This window comes from Scyliorhinus torazame, chromosome 7, assembly GCF_047496885.1.
Source record: "Scyliorhinus torazame isolate Kashiwa2021f chromosome 7, sScyTor2.1, whole genome shotgun sequence".
Taxonomy (NCBI): domain Eukaryota; kingdom Metazoa; phylum Chordata; class Chondrichthyes; order Carcharhiniformes; family Scyliorhinidae; genus Scyliorhinus; species Scyliorhinus torazame.
The window spans coordinates 20,121,781-20,142,453 of NC_092713.1; the positions used below are offsets into that span (position 1 = coordinate 20,121,781).

Here is a 20,673-nt window from a genome sequence, read left to right on the forward strand (position 1 = left end):
GCCTCTGGGCTGGTCCCAGTTACGGCCCCTGGGCTGGTCCCAGTTTCAGTCGGAACGACGGCGCCTCTGGCGCCCCCAGGACCGCCGTCCGCGACGGGGTCGGCGCCTACAAGTCTGACACGGACATGGCTCCTCATCCATTGGCTCTGGAGAAGGCTCCCTTCGGGGAGGAATGTCCGACGGCCACTGGCGTCGGTCCGGACGTTGCCTCGCCCAAGATACCGCAGGAGTGCGGGGGGACGTTTTCGGACGGAAGGGGTTGCGCCCCAAGGCATGCACTTCCATTCCCTGTAGCTCCTGTACTCCTCGCTCTGCGCTCTCTTGGGACAAGACTATTTGAATGGCCTGTTGAAAAGTCAATGTTGGCTCCGCTAACAACCTTCTCTGGGTGGCCGCATTGTTAATACCGCAAACCAAACGGTCGCGTAACATTTCTGACAAGGTCTCACCATAGTCACAGTACTCCACAATCCTGCGTAGCCTGGATAGAAAATCGGCAAGGGATTCTCCAGGGGTCCTCTCAGCGGTATTAAACCGGTAACGCTGGACTACCGTGGACGGGGTTGGGTTAAAATGTTGCCCCACTATATTCACAAGTTCATCAAACGTTTTGGTGTCCGGCGCAGCTGGGTACGTAAGGCTCCTAATCACCCCAAACGTATGCGGGCCGCAGGCGGTGAGCAATATGACCACCTGGCGCTCGTTTTTAGTGCTATTGTTTGCCCGGAAATAGTGACGCATCCGTTGTGTGTACTGGTTCCAGCTTTCCAGCGCAGCATCAAAAACATCCAAACATCCGTACAGAGGCATGGTATAATAGAAAACAACTTCCAACCTGTATCCAACAAAAATCCAGGGAGGTGGCTTCAGCAGTGTAGACAGCGATTCACTTTAACCTTCGACGCCAGTTTTGTAAGGGCCATGAAGAATCCAGCACGAGTTTTAAGGATACAAAGTAATAACATTTATTTACTATAACATATATATACATAACAGTAGCAGTAACTTCCCTTGCTACATACTCCTTCCTGCTGGTTCCTGAACTGACCAGCTTTATTTATACTAGGAGTATACTAGTGGTTTCTCCGCCCCCCTCATTGGGGAAGCTCATATTCCCACAGGATTGTGGGATAGTCATTAGTCCCCAGCCAATGGTAAGTAGGCAGGTTATAACACACGTGTACCGAGATACAGTGAAAAGTATTTTTCTGCGAGCAGCTCAACAGATCATTAAATACATGGGAAGAAAGGGAATAAAAGAAAACACATAATAGGGCAACACAACATATACAATGTAACTACATAAGCACTGGCATCGGATGAAGCATACAGGGTGTAGTGTTAATGAGGTCAGTCCACATGAGGGTCATTTAGGAGCCTGATAACAGCGGGGAGAAGCTGTTTTTGAGTCTGTTCATGCGTGTTCTCAGACTTCTGTATCTCCTGCCCGATGGAAGAAGTTGGAAGAGTGAGTAAGCCGGGTGGGAGGGATCTTTGATTATACTGCCCTCTTTCCTCAGGCAGCGGGAGGTGTAGATGGGCGGGATTCTGCGCAAATCATCGGGGCGGGAGAAAAAGGCGCAAACCCTGGCGGAAACCACTCTGGCGTCGAGCCGCCCCAAAGATGCGGAATCCTCCGCACCTTCGGGGGCTAGGACGGCGCCGGAGTGGTTTGCGCCGCGCCAGCCGGCGGGAAGGGGCTTGGCGCCACGCCAACTGGCCTCTGCCGGCCGGCGCAAGTTGGCGCATGCGCAGGGGGAGTTCATCTCCACGTCGGCCATCGTGGATCGGTACATGGGCCCGAGAATTCGGAGGACGGGGGCGGGATTCACGCCGACCCCCGGTGATTCTCCAACCCAGTGGGGGGCCGGAGAATGCCACCCCAGGTGTTTATTGTGGACAGGTGAACATGTTTCTACAGGTTTGGGCCCTAGCTCCTATCGCTATCATGCTTGCTGCACCCATGCAAGCTTAACTGGTGTATAACTTTCTGGCCTTACGAGCCCGAACGCCACATCTAGATGGAACCCCAGGCAGTACATCAGGGGTGGAGGTGACCTGTTGTGATCCCCGCCCTGCGACCTGGGTCCCCAATGGTGGCGATCCTTTGGTGCGATCGGGCCTGGACGGGCCCAGCAGTCTCTCCGGGGTCTCAGGTGGCTTGGTGCCACGCTGTTCTGTCCGCTGCTCATCGGGTGCGCTTGGTACAGGATAAGGGGGCGGTGTAGCCAGAGGCGTCGACGGTGTTCCAGCACATCGCCTGCAGGGGTCACCGGCACATGCCCCACTACCTCTCCCTCCCGAGGGGTAACAGATGGCCCACAGGCTACTCCTTGGGACTGGGATGCGGCTAGAGTCCGGCCGCACCCGCCACCTGGCGCTGCCAGTCGTGGAGGCCAGCTCTCGTTTCGACCAGAGTCTCAATGCTCATGACCATAGAGTGAAGGGACTGGACCACCTCCCTCTGTGTCACGCCAGCCACCGCCTGGGCTATACCATTGACGCCCGCAGCCCTGACCAGTTGTGACTGTGTCAAGCTCTGGAGCACCGCTGCAGTGTCCAGGTGGCTCTGGTACATAGCTGCCTGTGACTGGGCCGCCCTGTCCTGTGCCTCTGCAACTGCCCAGAATGCCCAGGCCATTGACATCTTGACAAATGGCCGATATCGTCGCCCCCAAGGCCTCCACCATGGACGCTACCCGTTCGGTGTTGGCTTGGGTGGCACACATGGTCGGCACCGCCTCCTGCCCCTGCAGGCGCTGGATGGTTGCTGATACTCCCTCATGTAGTCCCTGGCACTGTGTCTGCATGTCCAGCATTGATGGGACCGCCCTTTCCAGAGGCGCAAGATCCATCTGGACGGCAGCTAATCCCTGGGGTCGGGCAGCCCTCCGACTGGTGGTGTTTTGGGGTTTAGATGGTGTGGGGGAGGTGGGATGCAAGGGTTGGAGTGGAGTGGGGGTGGTTTGGGGGTTGTGCCACCCGTGCTATGGGAACACCGCAACTCAGCAGAGGCTCACCTGGTTCCCCGTCGCTGACCTCTGCCTCGGTGACTGCCCTCTCCCCAGGCCCAGTAACCAGGTCCAGCGCCCGCCACTCCGTGACAGTGAGGGACGTAGGTCCGGTGGACCCCCTCCAGTCTTCTCTCTCCCTTGCGGTTATGCGCCACCTCGTCCGGGGGGGGGTGGGGAACAGAAATTCACAGCGTTAGACAATTGGACACGGGCAGCACAGGGGGTGGCAACTGGCGGCCTTTGTGAGCAGGGCACCCAGCCGTGGTGGGTGGTATAGGTGTTGGCATGTGGTGCAGGGTGGGGTGTGCGCAGACCGCCGGCGGGTAGGGGTTCAGTCCGCCATCTGGATGTTGGGGGAGGGGTTTGCGGGTGTGTAAACCCGCCTGCCAGACCGGCTCCTCAGAGATCGGGTCACCGTTTTGAAAGGTCCCGACCTCATAGTGAGGTGCCGGTCCGCGCATCCAAGGACAATGCAATAACTCGCGGACATGTTCTCCAGCCCCTGCACCTCGTCTCCTGAGGGGCAACTTCTCCCCCATCAAAAAAAGTTAGCATGAGCCTCTGCTCCCCACAAGTGAGCAGACATAGAACATACAGTACAGGAGGCCATTCGGCCCATCGAGTCTCCAATGACCCACTTAAGCCCTCACTTCCACCCTATCCCTGTAACCCAATAACCCCTGCTAACCTTTATGGTCACTAAGGGCAATTTATCATGGCCAATCCACCTAACCTGCACGTCTTTGGACTGTGGGAGGAAACCGGAGCACCCGGGGGAAACCCACGCAGACACGGGGAGAACGTGCAGACTCCGCACAGACAGTGACCCAGCGGGGAATCGAACCTGGGACCCTGGTGCTGTGAAGCCACAGTGCTACCCACTTGTGCTACCGTGCTGCCCCCACAAGTGAGCATATGGGGGTCCCTGAGAGCCCCTCTATCTTTAGAGTCCCCTCAGCTTGCAGACTCCCCCCTTTCAATACACATCCCAACCTTAATGACACCCCTTCACAAACCCCTTCACCCTCTTACATATCCCCCACCCTTCATACCCCCTTCTCTTCATACCCTTCACCCCCATGCCTCCTACCCTTCATACCCTTTCACCCCTCCCCCATCCTTCATACCCTCTTCATCCCCCATCCTTCATACCCCCTTCACCCCTCCCACAATCTTCATACCCCCTTCACCCCCACCCTTCATACCCTCTTTCACCCCTCCCCCACTCTTCATACCCTCTTTCACCCCTCCCCCAACCTTCATACCACCTTCACCCTTCATACCCTCTTCACCCCTCCCCCACCCTTCACCCCCACCCTTCATCCCTCCCCCATCCTTCATACCCCCTTAACCCCTCCCTTCATACCCCCTTCACCCCTCCCCCACCCTTCATACCCCCTTTCACTTCTCCCCCACCCTTCATACCCTCTTCACCCTTCATACCACCTTCATCCCTCCCCCACCCTTCATACCCCCTTCACCCCTCCCCACCCTTCATATCCCTTCAACCCCCACCCTTCATACCCCCTTCACTCTTCATACCACCTTCATCCCCCCTGCACCCTTCATACCCCCTTCACCCCTCCCCACCCTTCATATCCCTTCATCCCCCACCCTACATACCCCCTTCACCCTTCATACCACCTTCATCCCTCCCCCACCTTTCATACCCTTTCACTCCTCCCCCACCCTTCATACCCTCTTCACCCCTCCCCCACCCTTCATACTCCCTTCACCCCCCACCCTTCATACCCCCTTCACCCCCCACCCTTCATACCCTTTCACCCCTCCCCACCCTTCATACCCTCTTCACCCTTCATACCACCTTCATCCCTCCCCCACCCTTCATACCCCCTTCACCCCTCCCCACCTTCATATCCCTTCATCCCCCACCCTACACACCTTCACCCTTCATACCACCTTCATCCCTCCCCCACCTTTCATACCCTTTCACTCCTCCCCCACCCTTCATACCCTCTTCACCCCTCCCCCACCCTTCATACTCCCTTCACCCCCCACCCTTCATACCCCCTTCACCCCCCACCCTTCATACCCTCTTCACCCCTCCCCCACCCTTCATACCCCCTTACCCCCACTTTCTGGGCAACGTCCCCTCAGACCCTGCCACTTGGCACCGCCAACTAGGCACAGCCCCTGTCCCCGACACTCGGCGGGGTGGGGGGGGGGGGGCCTGCAGCCTCAAACCAGCCACGCCTATTCAGATGAGCCGAATGTATGATTTGAATATAATTATCCGGATGGGCCTGACCCATATCCTTGTTCAGTTTTTAACCCCCTTGTCCAGTGACAATGCCACAACGCCATCATCTCCCTGAATGCATTCCATTTTTTTATAACACCAGGAGCTGTGCCCAGGGAGCACATTCAGCCCCTCCACCCCAAACCTGGATCTGATTGGAAGGCTGGGTCTTGACTTCAAGCTGCCTTTTCTCCCTGAACCTTCATAAACCTCCACAGCAAATGCTCCCAGAACCTGAGTTTGTGCCCTGTCTCCAATCACAGAGCCAGGAATGCCCCTCTTTCCCCTGTTCCGCGGTGTTTGCCAGTTTCCCGGCCAGTTGCTACAATTAGGAAATACACGAGGACAGAGCGGCTGTCAGTAACAGTGAGAGATCGAAGTCAATCTCACCCAGTCTCAGGGGAAAGGAACCCGTCCCGCGAATCCCCCCGCCCGCCCGCCCGCGCAAACTTACCAAAAACAAACAGACCCGCAACCGCAATCCTCACCAACCAGCGACTGCTGTTTTCAGGGAGACGAGGAAAGTGAAACTGATACTGAAATGCGGAAACACACTCAGAGGTGACTTCCTACTGTACAGACGGAGCTAAAATATATTCCAAATAAAACTGGTGGTCTGGGGCGAAATTCTCCGTTATCGGCGGAAACTCCGCCGATCGGCGCAAAAAACGGCGCAAATCCCACTTGCGTCACATCATAAAAATGGGACGATAGTCTCCGGCCCGAAATGGGCTAGCAGCGACGTAACGGGATCCGCGCTTACGCAGTGGTTCACGCCGTGCAGCGTCATACGCGCTGCACGGCGTGACGGCTCATAAGGCCGCGCAGCTCCCCCCCCACCCGACCGCAACACCCGACTGGATGGCTGGCCGTCGCTCAGCCCCGAGGTTCGAGTCACGCGATGTGGAGGCGCTCCTGGACGCGGTGGAGCAGAGGAGGGACGCCCTGTATCCCGGGCACGGCCGCAGAGTTGCCCCACGCCACAGCCGGCGTCTGTGGAGGGAGGTGGCAGAGGCCGTCACCGCTGTGGCCCTGACACCACGGACAGGCACCCAGTGCCACAAGAAGATGAACGACCTCGTCAGAACAGGCAGGGTGAGCCTTCCCCATATCCCCCCTCCCCCATATCCCTCCCTCCCCCATATCCCCCCTCCCCCATATCCCCCATATCCCCCCTCCCCCATATCCCCCCTCCCCCATATCCCCCCTCCCCCATATCCCCCCTCCCCATATCCCCCCTCCCCCATATCCCCCCTCCCCATATCCCCCTCCCCATATCCCCCCTCCCCATATCCCCCCTCCCCCATATCCCCCCCTCCCCATATCCCCCCCCCATATCCCCCCTCCCCCATATCCCCCCTCCCCATATCCCCCCTCCCCCATATCCCCCCTCCCCCATATCCCCCCTCCCCCATATCCCCCCTCCCCCATATCCCCCTCCCCCATATCCCCCCTCCCCCATATCCCCCTCCCCCATATCCCCCATATCCCCCCTCCCCCATATCCCCCCTCCCCCATATCCCCAAGTGAATCCAGCCCTAACCTTAACCTCTGCAATGCACGCGCAACCGATGGCGTGCATTCATATACCTGCCTAACACTGTTGCCTTTTACCCCTGCCCCCCCCCCACAGGAGAAGCGCGCACACAACAATAGGGAGCATGTGAGGACTGGAGGAGGGCCCGCTGATGAGAGGCCACTGACCGTACACGAGGAAAGGGCCCTGGAACTGGCTGGCGGACCTGAGGACCGGGAGGTTGCTGATGCAGAGGTCGGGGGCCCACGAGCAAGTGAGCCACCAACAGCCCGTCCCCATATCCCCCTTCCCCTATATCCCCCTCCCCGTATCACCTGATCACTGCCTGATGTCTAACCATGCATGCTTCATTGTGTATCGCAGGACCAAACGTCCAGGCACCCATCCCCGCAGATGCACACCGCCCGCAGGATGCCCCTCGGAGACCACAGGAGACGGAGAGACCCGCACCCTCCAGCATGCGACGCCCGCAGGATGCCCCTCGGAGACCACGGGAGACGGAGTGACCCGCACCCTCCAGCATGCGACGCCCGCAGGATGCCCCTCGGAGACCACGGGAGACGGAGAGACCCGGACCCTCCAGCATGCGACTCCCGCAGGATGCCCCTCGGAGACCACGGGAGACGGAGAGACCTGGAGCAACAGGGAGACGACACCCCCGTCACGTGCAGGAGCGACCACCCAGCGATGAGGGGGGCAGCCACAGGCCCCCGTCACATCCGAGCCAGGACACCACTACCCAGGACACCCCTACCCGGGAAGACGAAATACCGGACAGTGACTCAGAGTGGATGGGTGGAGACGAACCCCCACCCCAAAGTGCCATGGACTCAGAGTGGGACGAAGAGCACGACACAACGCCACTGCTGTCACCAACACCCTCCACCATCGCAGAAACACTCACCACGGTTGGGCACTTTAGTGATGAGGCGGCTGGTACACTCACTGGTGCGCACAACACAGCCGTCCCGGTACAGCAGGTGGAGGTAGGAGCAGCAGAGGGACCGGGCGGTCGGAGGGCAGCCCAGGCCAAGCGAACATCTGCCGCCCAGATGGATCCCGGGTTCCTGCAGTTACCACACCCACACATAGATCCGATGCAACCACCGACACGGAGACGAGCGAATAGGGTGACGGGTGGCTTGCGGCGGCTGCGGTCGCAGGTGGAGGAGTCCACCCGCGTCCAGGAGCTGGGAGTGGTCCCGGTCATGCGTGCCACCCAGGCTGACACCGCATGGGTGGCGTCCGCGGTGGAGGCAATGGGTGCGACGGTGTCAGACATGGGGAACGGTTTGCGAGGCCTGGGGCCTTCCGTGCAGGCGGCGTCTGTGGCCCAGGAAATGGCTGCCCTCTCACAGGAGGCCATGAGCCAGTGCCAGCGCCAGATGGCAGAGGCGCTCAACGCCATAGCCCAGTCTCAGCAGGCCATAGCCCAGTCTCTGCAGGCCATGGCTCAGTCTCTGCAGGCCACGGCCCAGTCTCTGCAGGCCATGGCCCAGTCTCAGCAGGCCATCGCTGAGGGCATCGGCGCCAGTGGCCATGTGCGAGCTGGCGTCGCACTGTCACAGACAGGGTTTGACAACACCCTGGGCTCCATGGCTGCAAACCTGCAGACCCCTGTCGATACCAGCACGGGCCTCCAGGACTGGCAGCGCCAGATGTCGGGGGGGCGTCGGATGGCCAGTCCGTTCGCATCCCCCACCCATGTAGAGGCCTGGGGGCCATGGGGCACCCCGAGGGAGGAGGAGGTGGTGTGGTCCGTCCCGGCTCCCTCTGTAGGGGAGGTCCCGGTACACCGCGACACCTCGGACTCCCCCCTTCCGTCCCAGGTGCATCGGGTGGGCAACGGGCAGGACAGGCTGGCAGCTCGCCATCCCAGTCGCCCGGGCCGCAGCCTGGCCCATCTAGGCCAGGACGCCCCAGGAAACGGCCGCCAAAGGGATCCAGTGTCAGAGGGCAGGAATCACAGGAGTCCACCTCCAGTTCTGCTGTACCGTCTGAGGAACCACGTAGACGTAGTCAAAGGGCCCGTAAGGCCAAACAATTAGACACTGAGTAAGTTGGCACGGGTGCAGGGCACAGATGAGTTTTAGGGGCTAGGGCACGTGCATGAACTCCTTTGGTTATTAAAGTCAATGTTACACCTACCGAAGCTGCCTTTGTGCTCTGTCCAAAGTGTGCGGGCGTGTCATGTACGTTGAGCGCAAGTGTGTGTGTGAGGGGTGGTCTTACCTCAGCCCCAGGTGAGTCTGCCCCCTTCCCCCTGGGCCGCCATCAACATCCCCCGGGCAGAGGACGGGACCGTGTGCTGCAGTGTCACAGCCGCATGCAGGGATGGTCCGGGTGGATGGTGGTACTGTGGCCATGGGTCAGACATAGTCCAACGATGTAGAGCCAGGAGCTCATCGCAGGGCGTGTTGTCATCATCCTCCATGGCCTGCGATAGACACGCGTCCACCCGCAACTGGGTGAGCCCGGCCCGTTGTGCCGCCGGTGGATCGGCAATTGGGGGGGTGGGGATGGTGTGCATGCGGGTGGGGTGTGTGGGGTTGGTGAGGGTGCTGGGTGGGTGGATGGGTGTGGGGTGTGGGTGGTCGGCTGTTGCCATGGTGTGCGGTCTGTGGCCATACTACCCGATTCCCACGCCCATCTAGTCAGTGAAGCGGGCGGCTATCAGTCTGTCCCGTGCCCGCTGGGCCAGCCGGTAACGGTGGACAGCCACCCGCCTGTGTCTACCCCGTCTGCCCTGACCATTGCCCCCATCCCCCTCATCTGGGGAGGACTGTGCCTCTTCCTGCTGCTCCTCCACTCCGCCCTCCTCTGCCTGCGGCACATCGCCCCTCTGCTGGGCTATGTTGTGCAGGACGCAGCACACCACAATGATGCGGCCGACCCTATCTGACCGATACTGGAGGGCACCCCCAGAGAGGTCCAGGCACCTGAAACGCATCTTCAGCACGCCAAAGCACCTCTCGATCACTCCCCTTGTCGCTACATGGGCATCATTGTAGCGGTTCTCCGCCTCATTGCGTGGCCTCCGTATAGGCGTCGTCAGCCACGATCGCAATGGGTAGCCCCTGTCGCCCAGCAATCAGCCCCTCAGCCGGGGATGGCGTCCCTCGTACATGCCGGGGATGGATGACCGCGACAACACGAATGAGTTGTGTACACTGCCTGGGTGACGGGCGCAGACGTGCAGGATCATCATGCGGTGGTCGCAGACCACCTGTACGTTCATCGAGTAGGTCCCCTTCCTATTAGTGAACACGGCCCTGTTATCTGCAGGTGGCCGCACGGCGACGTGCATCCCATCGATCGCGCCCTGGACCATGGGGAACCCGGCAACGGCAGAGAAGCCCACGGCCCGGGCATCTTGGCTGGCCCGGTCCACGGGGAAGCGGATGTAGCGGTGCGCCATGGCATAAAGCGCATCTGTCACTGCCCGGATGCACCGGTGCACCGATGTCTGCGATATGCCGGACAGGTCCCCACTCGGTGCCTGGAATGACCCCATTGCATAAAGGTTCAGGGCCACCGTAACCTTGACGGACACGGGCAGAGGGTGTCCCCCGCCAGTGCCACGCGGTGACAGGTGTGCCAGCAGGTGGCAGATGTGTGCCACGGTTTCCCGGCTCATCCGGAGTCTCCTCCTGCATTCCCGGTCCGTGAGGTCCTGGTATGACTGGCGGGGCCAGTACACACGGGGCGCCCTCGGGTGCCTCCGTTGCCGTGGGACCGCGACGTCCTCCTCCCCCTCCTCGTCCTGTCGGTCAGGTGTCCCTCCAGCCTGGGCGGATGCCGCCTGCCCATCTGCGGCAGCCTGCGCCGCCTCTCTGGCACGCTCCTCCTCCTCCTCCTCCTCCTCATCCAGGGCAACATAGACATGAGCGGCTGCCACCACGGCGGCCAACATCGCTGGATGGTCTGAAAACATGACGGCCTGGTGGGGAGGAGGGGAACGACGACATGTCATCATTACCCATATCCCCTCCTCCCCCCAGCCAGGTGGCATGGACCGCATGGGTCCAACTGTTGGAGGCTGGCACCTGGCCAGGTGGACCAACTCATTTGCCCTCCCATCACCCTCCTCGGCACGGACCCCCCCCAACCTCCACCCCAGCACGGACCCCCTCCCCGACACGGACCCCCCCAACCCCCAACCTCCACCCCAGCACGGACCCCCTCCCCAACCTCCACCCCGACACGGACCCCCCCCAACCCCCAACCTCCACCCCAGCACGGACCCCCTCCCCAACCTCCACTCCGGCACGGACCCCCCCCCAACCCCCAACCTCCACCCCAGCACGGACCCCCTCCCCAACTCCACCCCGGCACGGACCCCCTCCCCAACCTCCACCCCGACACGGCCCCCCCCAACCCCCAACCTCCACCCCAGCACGGACCCCCTCCCCAACCTCCACCCCGGCACGGACCACCTCCAACCTCCACCCCAGCACGGACCCCCTCCAACCCCCAACCTCCACCCCAGCACGGACCCCCTCCCAGCACTCCCCCGGAGCCCAGCCTACTCTAACCACCGCCCCCCCCCCCCCCCCGCCGCACACACACACACACAAGCCGAGACACACCTCTCCTCACGCAATCAGTCTGCGGCCACGCCATTTCCTGCCCAGAGGCAACCCCCCAGGCCGTCACTCACCTCCTCGCTGGTCGGCATGAGCCTGGAGCACAGGGTCACGCCGATGAAAAGGAGGTTTGATTCACGTCGACGTGAACGGTCATCACGTCGACGGGACTTCGGCCCATCTGGAAGGGAGAATATCGGCAGGCCGAAAATCGGCTGCCTTGCGCAGACCCGTGACATTCTCCGCGGCAGCGGCGCCATTAACGCCCCGCCGACTTTTCTCCCTTCGGAGACTTCGGCGGGGGCGGGGGCGGGATTCACGGCGGCCAACGGCCATTCTCCGACCCGGCGGGGGGTCGGAGAATGACGCCCCTGATGTCGACCTCCGCTTAGTTCCTTAATCAAAGGGACAATCTGAGCAAATCCAACAAACCGAAAATCTATCAGTCATTCATTGTGTTTTACAGAATTAACATGTTCACCAGAACACAACAAAAAGATTTTTTTAATAAACCCTGGGTTGGATTCTCTGTTTCTGAGACTAAGGGCGGGATTCTCCGATGGCTGACGCCGAATTTGCGAAACGCGATTGGGCAGAGAATCGGCTCCGATTCAAAAATCACGCAGGTGCCGATTTGACGGCAAATCGTGGTACTCTGTCACCTTGACAGCGGCATCAATGTGTTCCGGAATGCAGTAAACACCGTTTGCATGTCATTAGCGGGTCCGACCCGGTACTCTCCGGGGCCTCTGTGATTCCCCCCCCTCCGATGGGCCAAGTTACCGATGGTGCGGTTCACTTGTGCTTTTAAAAATCGTGAAATCAGCGTTGTGGCTGCTGAGAGAGAGGCACGACTTAGAACACAGAGAGGAGCGAAGGCGGGCTGCCGGGCCAGGGGTGAGGCGAGGGAGGAATAAGCCATGTGGCTGGGGTGACCCCCACCTCCCCAAATGGTCTGGGGCGGTGTCCAACCACGGACCGCCATTACCGCAGCCTGCAAGGCAGGCACCTTGCTGCGCACCCCACAGACCACCCAACTTGGCGCCTGGTTCTGCAGAGTAACACCTGCCATATGGGTGCCCCCACCCCATCACCCCCATTCTCCAACACCACCACCCCCCCCCACCCCCACCAGCAAGGCATCAGGCGGCCCACCCAAGGGCCACAGCTGCTGTAGCCCCTGCAGGGGAGCCGGGCAGGGGCTGCGGAGCATACCGCTGGCATGGGCAGTACCAGCTGACAGTACCCATGGTAGTAGGGATGGGCGCCAGGGTGAGAAGCCCCCACGGTGCCAGGTGAGGACGTTGCCAGGGGTGAGGGGAGGTCATGTGCGGGCAGAGTCCGCAGTGCCAACCGGGGACATTGTGTACCCCATTGGACCTGGTAGAGCATGGGGTTACGCACCATGCTAACATGTTGGCAGACAATGGACATTGGAATGCAACCAGCAATGGTAGCCTTCCTGCTAGTCGCCGCAGCCCTGGGATGCTCTGTGGCTGTCTGAGCTGGAGCTGCTCGGGGAGGAGGGCCATGCAGCAGTGAAGCCTGTCCCAGAGGAACAGGAGGCAGCCGGTGAGGATGTGGAGCCGGCCGCCCAACAGGCCAAGGAGACGATGGGAAGGAGGCACCGAATGTCGCCCCGTGTGTACCGGCACCACCTGTCATTCAAGGACCTGTCAGACCGGGCACGCCGTTGAAGACTCCGGTTGAGCAGAGAGACGGTGCGACATATCTGCCGGATCATGGTGCAATTGGCACCGCAGGGGAATGGGGGAGAACATCTGCTTCTGATGGCCATCAAGGTGACGGTTGCCCTGAACGTTTACGCAAAGGAGTCCTTCCAGGTGCCAAGTGGGGATCTGGCAGAATCTCACAGTCCGCGGTGTATCCATGCCATCACGGACTCCCGAGATGCCTCGTCGGCTCAATATATCAATTTCAATTTGGACCGAGCCCACCAGGGTGCCTGGGCAGCGGAGTTTGCCACCTTCACCGAGATGCCACGGGTCCAGGAGATGATCTACAGGATGCAGGTAGGCCTACGAGCGCCTGCAGATGACAAGTAGCTCTACACAAACCGAAAGGGTTTCCACTCGATGAACGGGACCATGAAATGCGCATCATGCACGTCTGCGCTGATACCCGGGCAGTATGCATGTCACCTTCATCGTGGCACACTCGATGGTTCCTGGCCTCTTTGAGGCACTCCTCCAGCCGGGTGGTTGGCTCCTGGAGCGTGAGGACTGGCTGAAATGTGGTCCCTGGGCCAAGCCCGCCCACAACATCTGCTCATCCCCCCCCCCCCCAGGCGCCGGTCTGCAGCCAGCCCAGACGATCCATCACACCCTTCTCACAGGACCGGGGCACATTGTAACGTCATGCACAGGTGTTTACTGTGAACAAATATATATGTATAGGTTTGTGCCCCAGCCCCTAACGCTATCCTGTGCACTGCACCTGTGCCAACTTAACTGCTGTCTACTTTTCTGGCACAGGGGCCTTAAGTGGATTCCTAGGCAGTACGTCAGGAGTGGAGGCAGCCTGCTGCGATTCCCGCCCTATAACCTGTGTCTCCTTTGGCAGCGTCTTCTGGGGTGACCATCCCAGATGGCGTGGTGCTGCCCTGTTCTGCCCGCTGCTCGTGTGATGCACCAGAGACAGGATGGAAGGAGTCCAAGGCACTGCGGTGTTCCGTAACCTCCCTGCGGGAGTACCGGCACGGGTTCCATCACCTCCTCCTACTTCGGGATGCCCGAGGGCCCCCGGGCTACACCATGTGAGCGAAGCTATCCACTGAGGCTGCCCCGTCACCTGATGCTGCCGTACCTGGAGGCCCGTTCTCGTCTCGACTAGGGTCTGCATGCACGCGGCCTGGAGCACAAGGAGTTGGACCACCTCTTTCTGTGACTGTGCCACATCACGCTGCGACTGTGCCATCACCTTGTGGGTCTGTGCCATATCAGCCAGTGACTGCGCTATCTACCTCTGGGTCTGTGCCACATTAGTCAGTGCCTGGGCAATGCTTTCTGCGTTCCCAGCCATGGCCCGCTGTGACTGGTGTAGCCATGTAAAATGGCTGCGTTCCGATTAATCTGGCCAAAACCCAGTTTAAAATGGCTAACCCGAAAGACTGCTGGGAAAAGCAGCCAAGGAGACACAAGCAGGCAGCTGCAGACAGGTTTGCAGCTTCAGCTCGGGGAACGTAGCCCAGATCGATACTCAGGGCTATCAACAGCCCATCAACCCAGGTATCCGCAGTTTCATTCAGGACTGTTTACACCAAATCAACTCAGACATCCACAGTTAAATCGGCTATCCCCGGGAACAATTGCAACATATTAGCAATTGAATACCGGGCCAGACCTGTCGGCGCCTGCAGTGGCCGAAACAAAGACAGGTGAGCGACCACCCCCGATCGAGGAATCGCCTCACCATTGGACACATCGACCCCAGAGATTGGGGACAGAATCCAATCACTTGGGACTCAGGGTCAAGGGCCGGTCTCATTAACAGCACCTCCTGCAAGAAACAAGGCGCATAGTTGCATCACGGGATGGGGGAGGGGAGGGGGGGGGGGGGCTAGGTATGTGGGGAGGGGGTGGGGTAGTGGTTGAGAGGGGGTGGTAGAGCGGGGTTGTGGGAGTGGTGGTGTTGTCGTGGATTCAGGTTATCCTGGACCTGATAATACTCTATTACTAACCTACGGCCCTAGATTAACCTATTAAAAGAGGGAAAACGGTTTTCCTGCCAAGACTCAGAATAGATCTCACGAAGGGAGAATGCTTTTCCGGGTCTCAGACAGTTAAACAGGATTTCAGTTACTTTCTACAGGGAGAGCTCAGATTCGTCTCTCATAACTAAATCGATACCTCTTGAGGTCGTGGGTCCTATCCTAAATGAGTGTCTAGGAATTCAACCTCGAGATTAATTTTCACACTGTATGATTTTAATTAAAGTATCTTTATTGTGAAAATACTACCAATAGATACTTACTGAATTGCAGAGTTAAAGTATAAGCGGACTAAACAGTCCTTCTAGTTATCTACTAACATATCTAAACATGGAAAAATCCTTAAAGCATCTCAATCAGTTTCTTAATACATTTCTAAGAAGTTATTGCAAAACCATACTTACAACAGGTTTTGTCCGACGAGTCAAGCTTCTTGAGAACTGACTGACTCGCGTCCCAAGAGGCGGGTCAGAAAACGGAGAGAGAGAACTCTAGCTTCTGCTAAAATGCCTCCTCCTTTTTTCCATTAAACTTGCTTATCGGTTCAGGAAGGCATTTGTTACCTTGGCATTTATTGTTGGTTAATTACCTATTGCCAAATGGCTAATTGGATGTACTATCACTGATAGATCTTTTAATGTTTGTAGTGTTTGTGTAATTGTCCAGGGTTCTAAGATGTATTGGCAAGGGAGGCACTGGTTGGTGCCTGTCTCTCGTCTGGGTGACATTCTTTCCAGATATCAAAACAGACACTTTTGTGAGGGTGTTATCCTAAGTGTCAAGGGGTATAGTTAGGGAAGGATTTGTGTATCTATTTATCTGGAGCATTCCCTGTCCTTGTATTTTTTAATACTTCTCGGGAGGGGAGTTCGTCTCAAAGGATTTATGGTCTATCAAAGAAAAGGCTTTAGTTGTTCCATACTAATGAGTCCTTGGAACCAGCTTGTAGTCTCTCCCATCAGGTGGTAACCTCTATCTGACCTTTAGCTGGAGTGGTTTTATTCCATCTTGAATTAAAATGCTGTTTGTATTACTGCCTTATTTTTAATCCGAATTCTGCAGTGAACGTGATATCCATCACAGTGTGACCGTGGGAGTGACGGTGGGGTGACACACGTGCCATGGGGAACCGCAACCCAGCGGTGTCTCACTTCCTTGCCCGTAGCCAGCCTCCGCCTTAGCGACTGCCCTTTCTTTGGGCCCTCTGACCATGCCGTGCCCTCTGCTCTGCTACGATGTGGGGCCGCAGGCCGGCAGTCCCCCTCTCTCAGCGGTTGTGTGCATGCCTTCTCCTGGAGGTGGGGCGAATCTGATTGAATGGAGGAGCAGGCTCGAGAGGCTGAATTGCTTATTTTTGCTCCTAATTCCTATGTTCCCATGTAACATGGAGGAGTCTTAATTCATCAGCAGAGTGGAGACAGTATGTGGTAGTCAGCAGGAGGTTTCCTTGCCCTTGTTTGGCCTGATGCCATGGGACTTCATGGGGTCCATTGTCTATGTTGAGGACTTCCAGGGCAACTCCCTCTCGACTGTATACCACTGTTCCACCACCTCTGCTAGGCCTGTCCTGCCAGTGGAACAAGATATATCAAAGGAGGTGATTGTGGTGTTTGGGACGTTATCTTAAGGTATGACCTTGTGTGTATCTCTGTGTTGTTTGACTAATCTGTGAGACAGTTCTCCCAATTTTGGCACAAAGCCCTGGTGTTATTAAGGAGGACTTAACAGGGTCGACAGGGCTGGGTGTGTCATTTCTGGTGCTTAGGTCATGCAGGGTGATTTGTCTGGTTTCATTCATTTCTCTGTGATAGTTTGAGAGGCTTGCTCAGCCATTTGAGGCCATTTCAGAGTCAACCACATTGCTGTGGATCTGGAGTCACATATAGGCCAGACCAGGTAAGAATGGGAGATTTCCTTCCCTAAAGGACATTAGTGAACTAAATGGGTTTTTATGACAATCAGCAATGGTTTCATAGTCATCACAAGATTTTTAATTCCAGATTTATTAAATGAATTAAAATTTTACCAGCTGCTGCGGTGGAATTTGAAGCTGTGTCCCCAGAGTATTACTAACTTAGTAATGTTACCCACCAAAACACCCAGGTCGTCTGGATGCTTTGTGAATCGGTCCGACAATGGCTCATTTACATTCTCTCAGGTGATTGTTACCAATGTGGTCTTCTAGACAGTCTGGCTTTATTTTAATGGTTTTGGAAGGTGCCAGGTACAGCCGGGAAATTGTTTTCCATCTTAGAAACCTTTAAGTCACTAGCCAGAATGCTGTTTGAGTATTTTTAAAATTCAACCTGCGGTTTAAGCCCAATAAAATAACAACACCAGCTTTGATATAAAGCTTGACTTTATAACACAAGCTTAACATGATTTTGAATTTGAATTTTTCCTTGCTTTGAAAGCAGCTTAATTCTAAGATTCTGACCAATTCTCCTGAATGCCAATGTGAAGGGAATGATTTGCTTCCCACTGGGAGAGAGGAGAGGCGTGTTCTTATCTGTAATTCACTTCTCAAATCAATTGAACTCATGGACACTGAATATCAGAGGTTGCTGATTTATTAAGGATACATTAATAAGCATTCACCAAAACAAGTGGGGCATACAAGTGCGCTGTTAGTCAAAGAATTCAAACATATTATCATTCTGAGCTCAGCAGTTAGGCCTCTGCAAATTTCTTCACCCATTTTTATATCTTTGTCTTACCCCTTCCCTTACAGAAATCAACATGTTTTCTGCATTTCATAATACAAATCCATTTGTTGATTTTTAGTAAGCCTAGCCCTTATTAATAACTAGCTTTACTCATTTATTTTTTTCCAGAGATAAGAACAATTCCCTGACATTGATGTCTTAACAATAGTCTCACTACTGTACTTGCTATTCCACCAAATGAAGACATTTCTAAATTAAGTCTATACCATTCACCTATTTCTAAAAAGAAGAATTTCCTTCTGTAAAATATCTCTGAAATATATGCATCAGTATGCACTGGAATATATTTTAATTAGAGACCAAACTGACCATCGCTTTAATCTCAGTCTTAATGCAGCAATTCAATGGTCACTGCATCAAAATTGACTGATATCTCTTTATTTAATAAGCAAAAGAAAAAAATGATTCAAAAGTAATTGAACGTTATAAAATTTCAGAGCAATTTGATTAAACCCTTTTACTCAATTAAGAAGTCTTACAGGTTAAAGTCCAACAGGTTTATTTGGAATCACTAGCTTTCGGAGCGTAGCTCCTTCATCAGGTGAGTGAAGAGATAGGTTACACAAATACAGCATATAAAGACAAAGCCAATGATGCAAGATGATACTCGCATTCAAAGTATCATCTTGCATCATTGGCTTTGTCTATATATGCTGTATTTGTGTAACCTACCTCTTCACTTGCCTGATGAAGGAGCTACGCTCCGAAAGCTAGTGATTCCAAATAAACCTGTTGGACTTTAACCTGATGTTGTTAGACTCCTAACTGTGCCCACCCCAGTCCAACGCCGGCATCTCCACATCATTACACTAATAACAAGAATATCTTTCTAAACCAGATTCATTTTAAACTATTCAAGATTGTGAGATCCCAGGGATTGGATTTTGGATTTGTTTATTGTCACGTGTACCGAGGTATAGTGAAAATTATTTTTCTGCGAGCAGCTCAACAGATCAATAAGTACATGGGAAGAAAAGGAAATAAAAGAAAATACATAGTAGGGCAACACAAGGTAAAAGAGAGAGGTTAGTAATAATGTTAGTCTTTGAATTAAATTTTAAAAGATTATAACGATTATAAGTTAAATAAAAAGAGGATCTGTTAGGGAGAGCGCGCAGAGAGTCGCCTCGCGCACCATCTTGCTGTGAAACAAAAGAAGGAATGATTGTTCTTAAATTCACTCAGATTCAGGTGCAATTATTCTGGAAATATCACATATAAAAAAGATAGGACTGATGGAAAACAATCCAGTACACTGACAGTTAGTCATCCAGATTCTCAAAATAATCATCTGCATATCGCAACATCTGTAGCAGTGCAGAAAGTATTAACACATCCATAACATCGTCACACTTAATATCTAACCAATAATTTTTCACAGGAAAGATGCACGAAACTGGCACACAGAGCTTTTTTCCAACTTCCAGTACCTAGGGAAAAAAACATTCATATAAGAAAAAGGCACATAAAAACATGAGTAGGACATTAGATTCGTCTTCCGGTGGCGTCATGTAGAAGGGGGGAGGGGGTCATACGTTGGGTGGCTCCTGCTCAAGGCTTGTTTTTTGGAGTTTAATGCCCGGTCCCAGGGGCAGTTTTTAGATGGTCGAGTGTAGGAAGGCATAAGGAAGATGGAAAATGTCAAAAAATCAGAAGAAAGCCACTGTGAAGAAGGGAGGGAGTGAGGGTTCACCGTGTGGTAGTATGTATTGGGGGTCATGTGGGACTGGAAGCCCTAATGTCATTGGCTGACAGATCCTGGGTCCTGGTTGGCCGTTGACCTCAAGCTCCGCCCTGAAGGCGAAGTATAAGAAGCCGGTGTCTTCCCCCGCAGGCCAGTTTACTATCGAGCTGCTGGGGAACAGACACGCTTAATAAAGCCTCATCGACTTCACTATATTCGTCTCATGGAGTCTTTGTGCGCTACAATTTATTAAGCATGCCTAAAAAGGACTATGGAGCTCAGGATCATTCCAGAATGCCTGAGGATCAGCCCCCACGCAGTGAATGCGGCAGCAGCCTTCAAACACTGGCAGACTTGCTTCGAGGCCTACATCAGGACGACCACCGGCCGAGTCTCAGACGAACAAAAACTGCAGGTCCTGCACTCGAGGGTGAGCACGGAGATTTTCACCCTCATTGAAGACACTGACGATTTCCAGACGGCCTTCACAGCACTGAGAAGTCTCTACGTTCGCCCAGTTAACCAAATCTACGCTCGCTACCAGCTCGCGACAAGACGGCAAGCTCCCGGAGAATCGATGGACGAGTTCTACGCCGCGCTGCTGATTTTGGGACGAGCCTGCAGCTGCCCGTCGGTGAATGCAAACGAACACACGGACATGTTAATGCGCGACGCTTTTGTGGCAGGTATGCAATCCTCCCAAATCCGCCAAAGACTTCTAGAAAAAGAGTCGCTAGGACTCTCAGAGGCACGGGCCCCAGCAGCCTCCCTAGACGTGGCCGCGCGTAATACCCGCGCCCATGGCCCCGACCGCGCGGCAGCCATTGGGCCCCGTACGTACCCGTCGCGGCAAACCCCCTACCCCCCCCCCCCCCCCCCCCGGACACCCCACAGGCTTGCGCAGTCCAAACGCCGAGTCGCACCGGGGGCGCCCGCTGTTATTTCTGCGGCCAGGCGAAACACCCCCGACAGCGCTGTCCGGCCCGCGCAGCCATCTGCAAAAGCTGCGGGAAAAAGGGCCATTATGCGGTGGTGTGCCGATCCCGCGAGGTCACCACCGTCCCGGGGCCACAGGGAGCCCTACAGGCAGTCTATGCGTCCCAACCACCCCAGCACGCCATGTGCGACCCGCAGGC

General features: G+C 55.9%; 2 protein-coding genes across 9 annotated transcripts in view; both read right to left on the minus strand.

Moving 5' to 3' along the window:
• The window catches only part of LOC140426062 (interferon-induced protein 44-like), a 39,929-nt gene extending 34,131 nt beyond the window's left edge, over positions 1 to 5,798 (minus strand). Inside the window, exon 1 of one of the 2 annotated variants that reach the window (XM_072510375.1) lies at positions 5,729 to 5,798. The gene's annotated coding sequence lies outside the window, so the exon portion shown is untranslated. Of the gene's footprint in view, positions 1 to 3,020; positions 3,240 to 5,728 lie in introns of those variants that run through there. The other variant, XM_072510376.1, reaches the window with a different exon arrangement.
• A 12,754-nt stretch (positions 5,799 to 18,552) lies between these two features.
• The window catches only part of LOC140426063 (interferon-induced protein 44-like), a 93,349-nt gene continuing 91,228 nt past the window's right edge, over positions 18,553 to 20,673 (minus strand). For all 7 annotated transcript variants that reach the window (XM_072510383.1, XM_072510377.1, XM_072510378.1 and 4 more), the window contains one exon: positions 18,553 to 19,283. In XM_072510383.1, the coding sequence (XP_072366484.1) occupies positions 19,116 to 19,283 (168 nt within the window). In that variant the 3' untranslated portion in view covers positions 18,553 to 19,115. The remainder of the gene's footprint in view (positions 19,284 to 20,673) is intronic.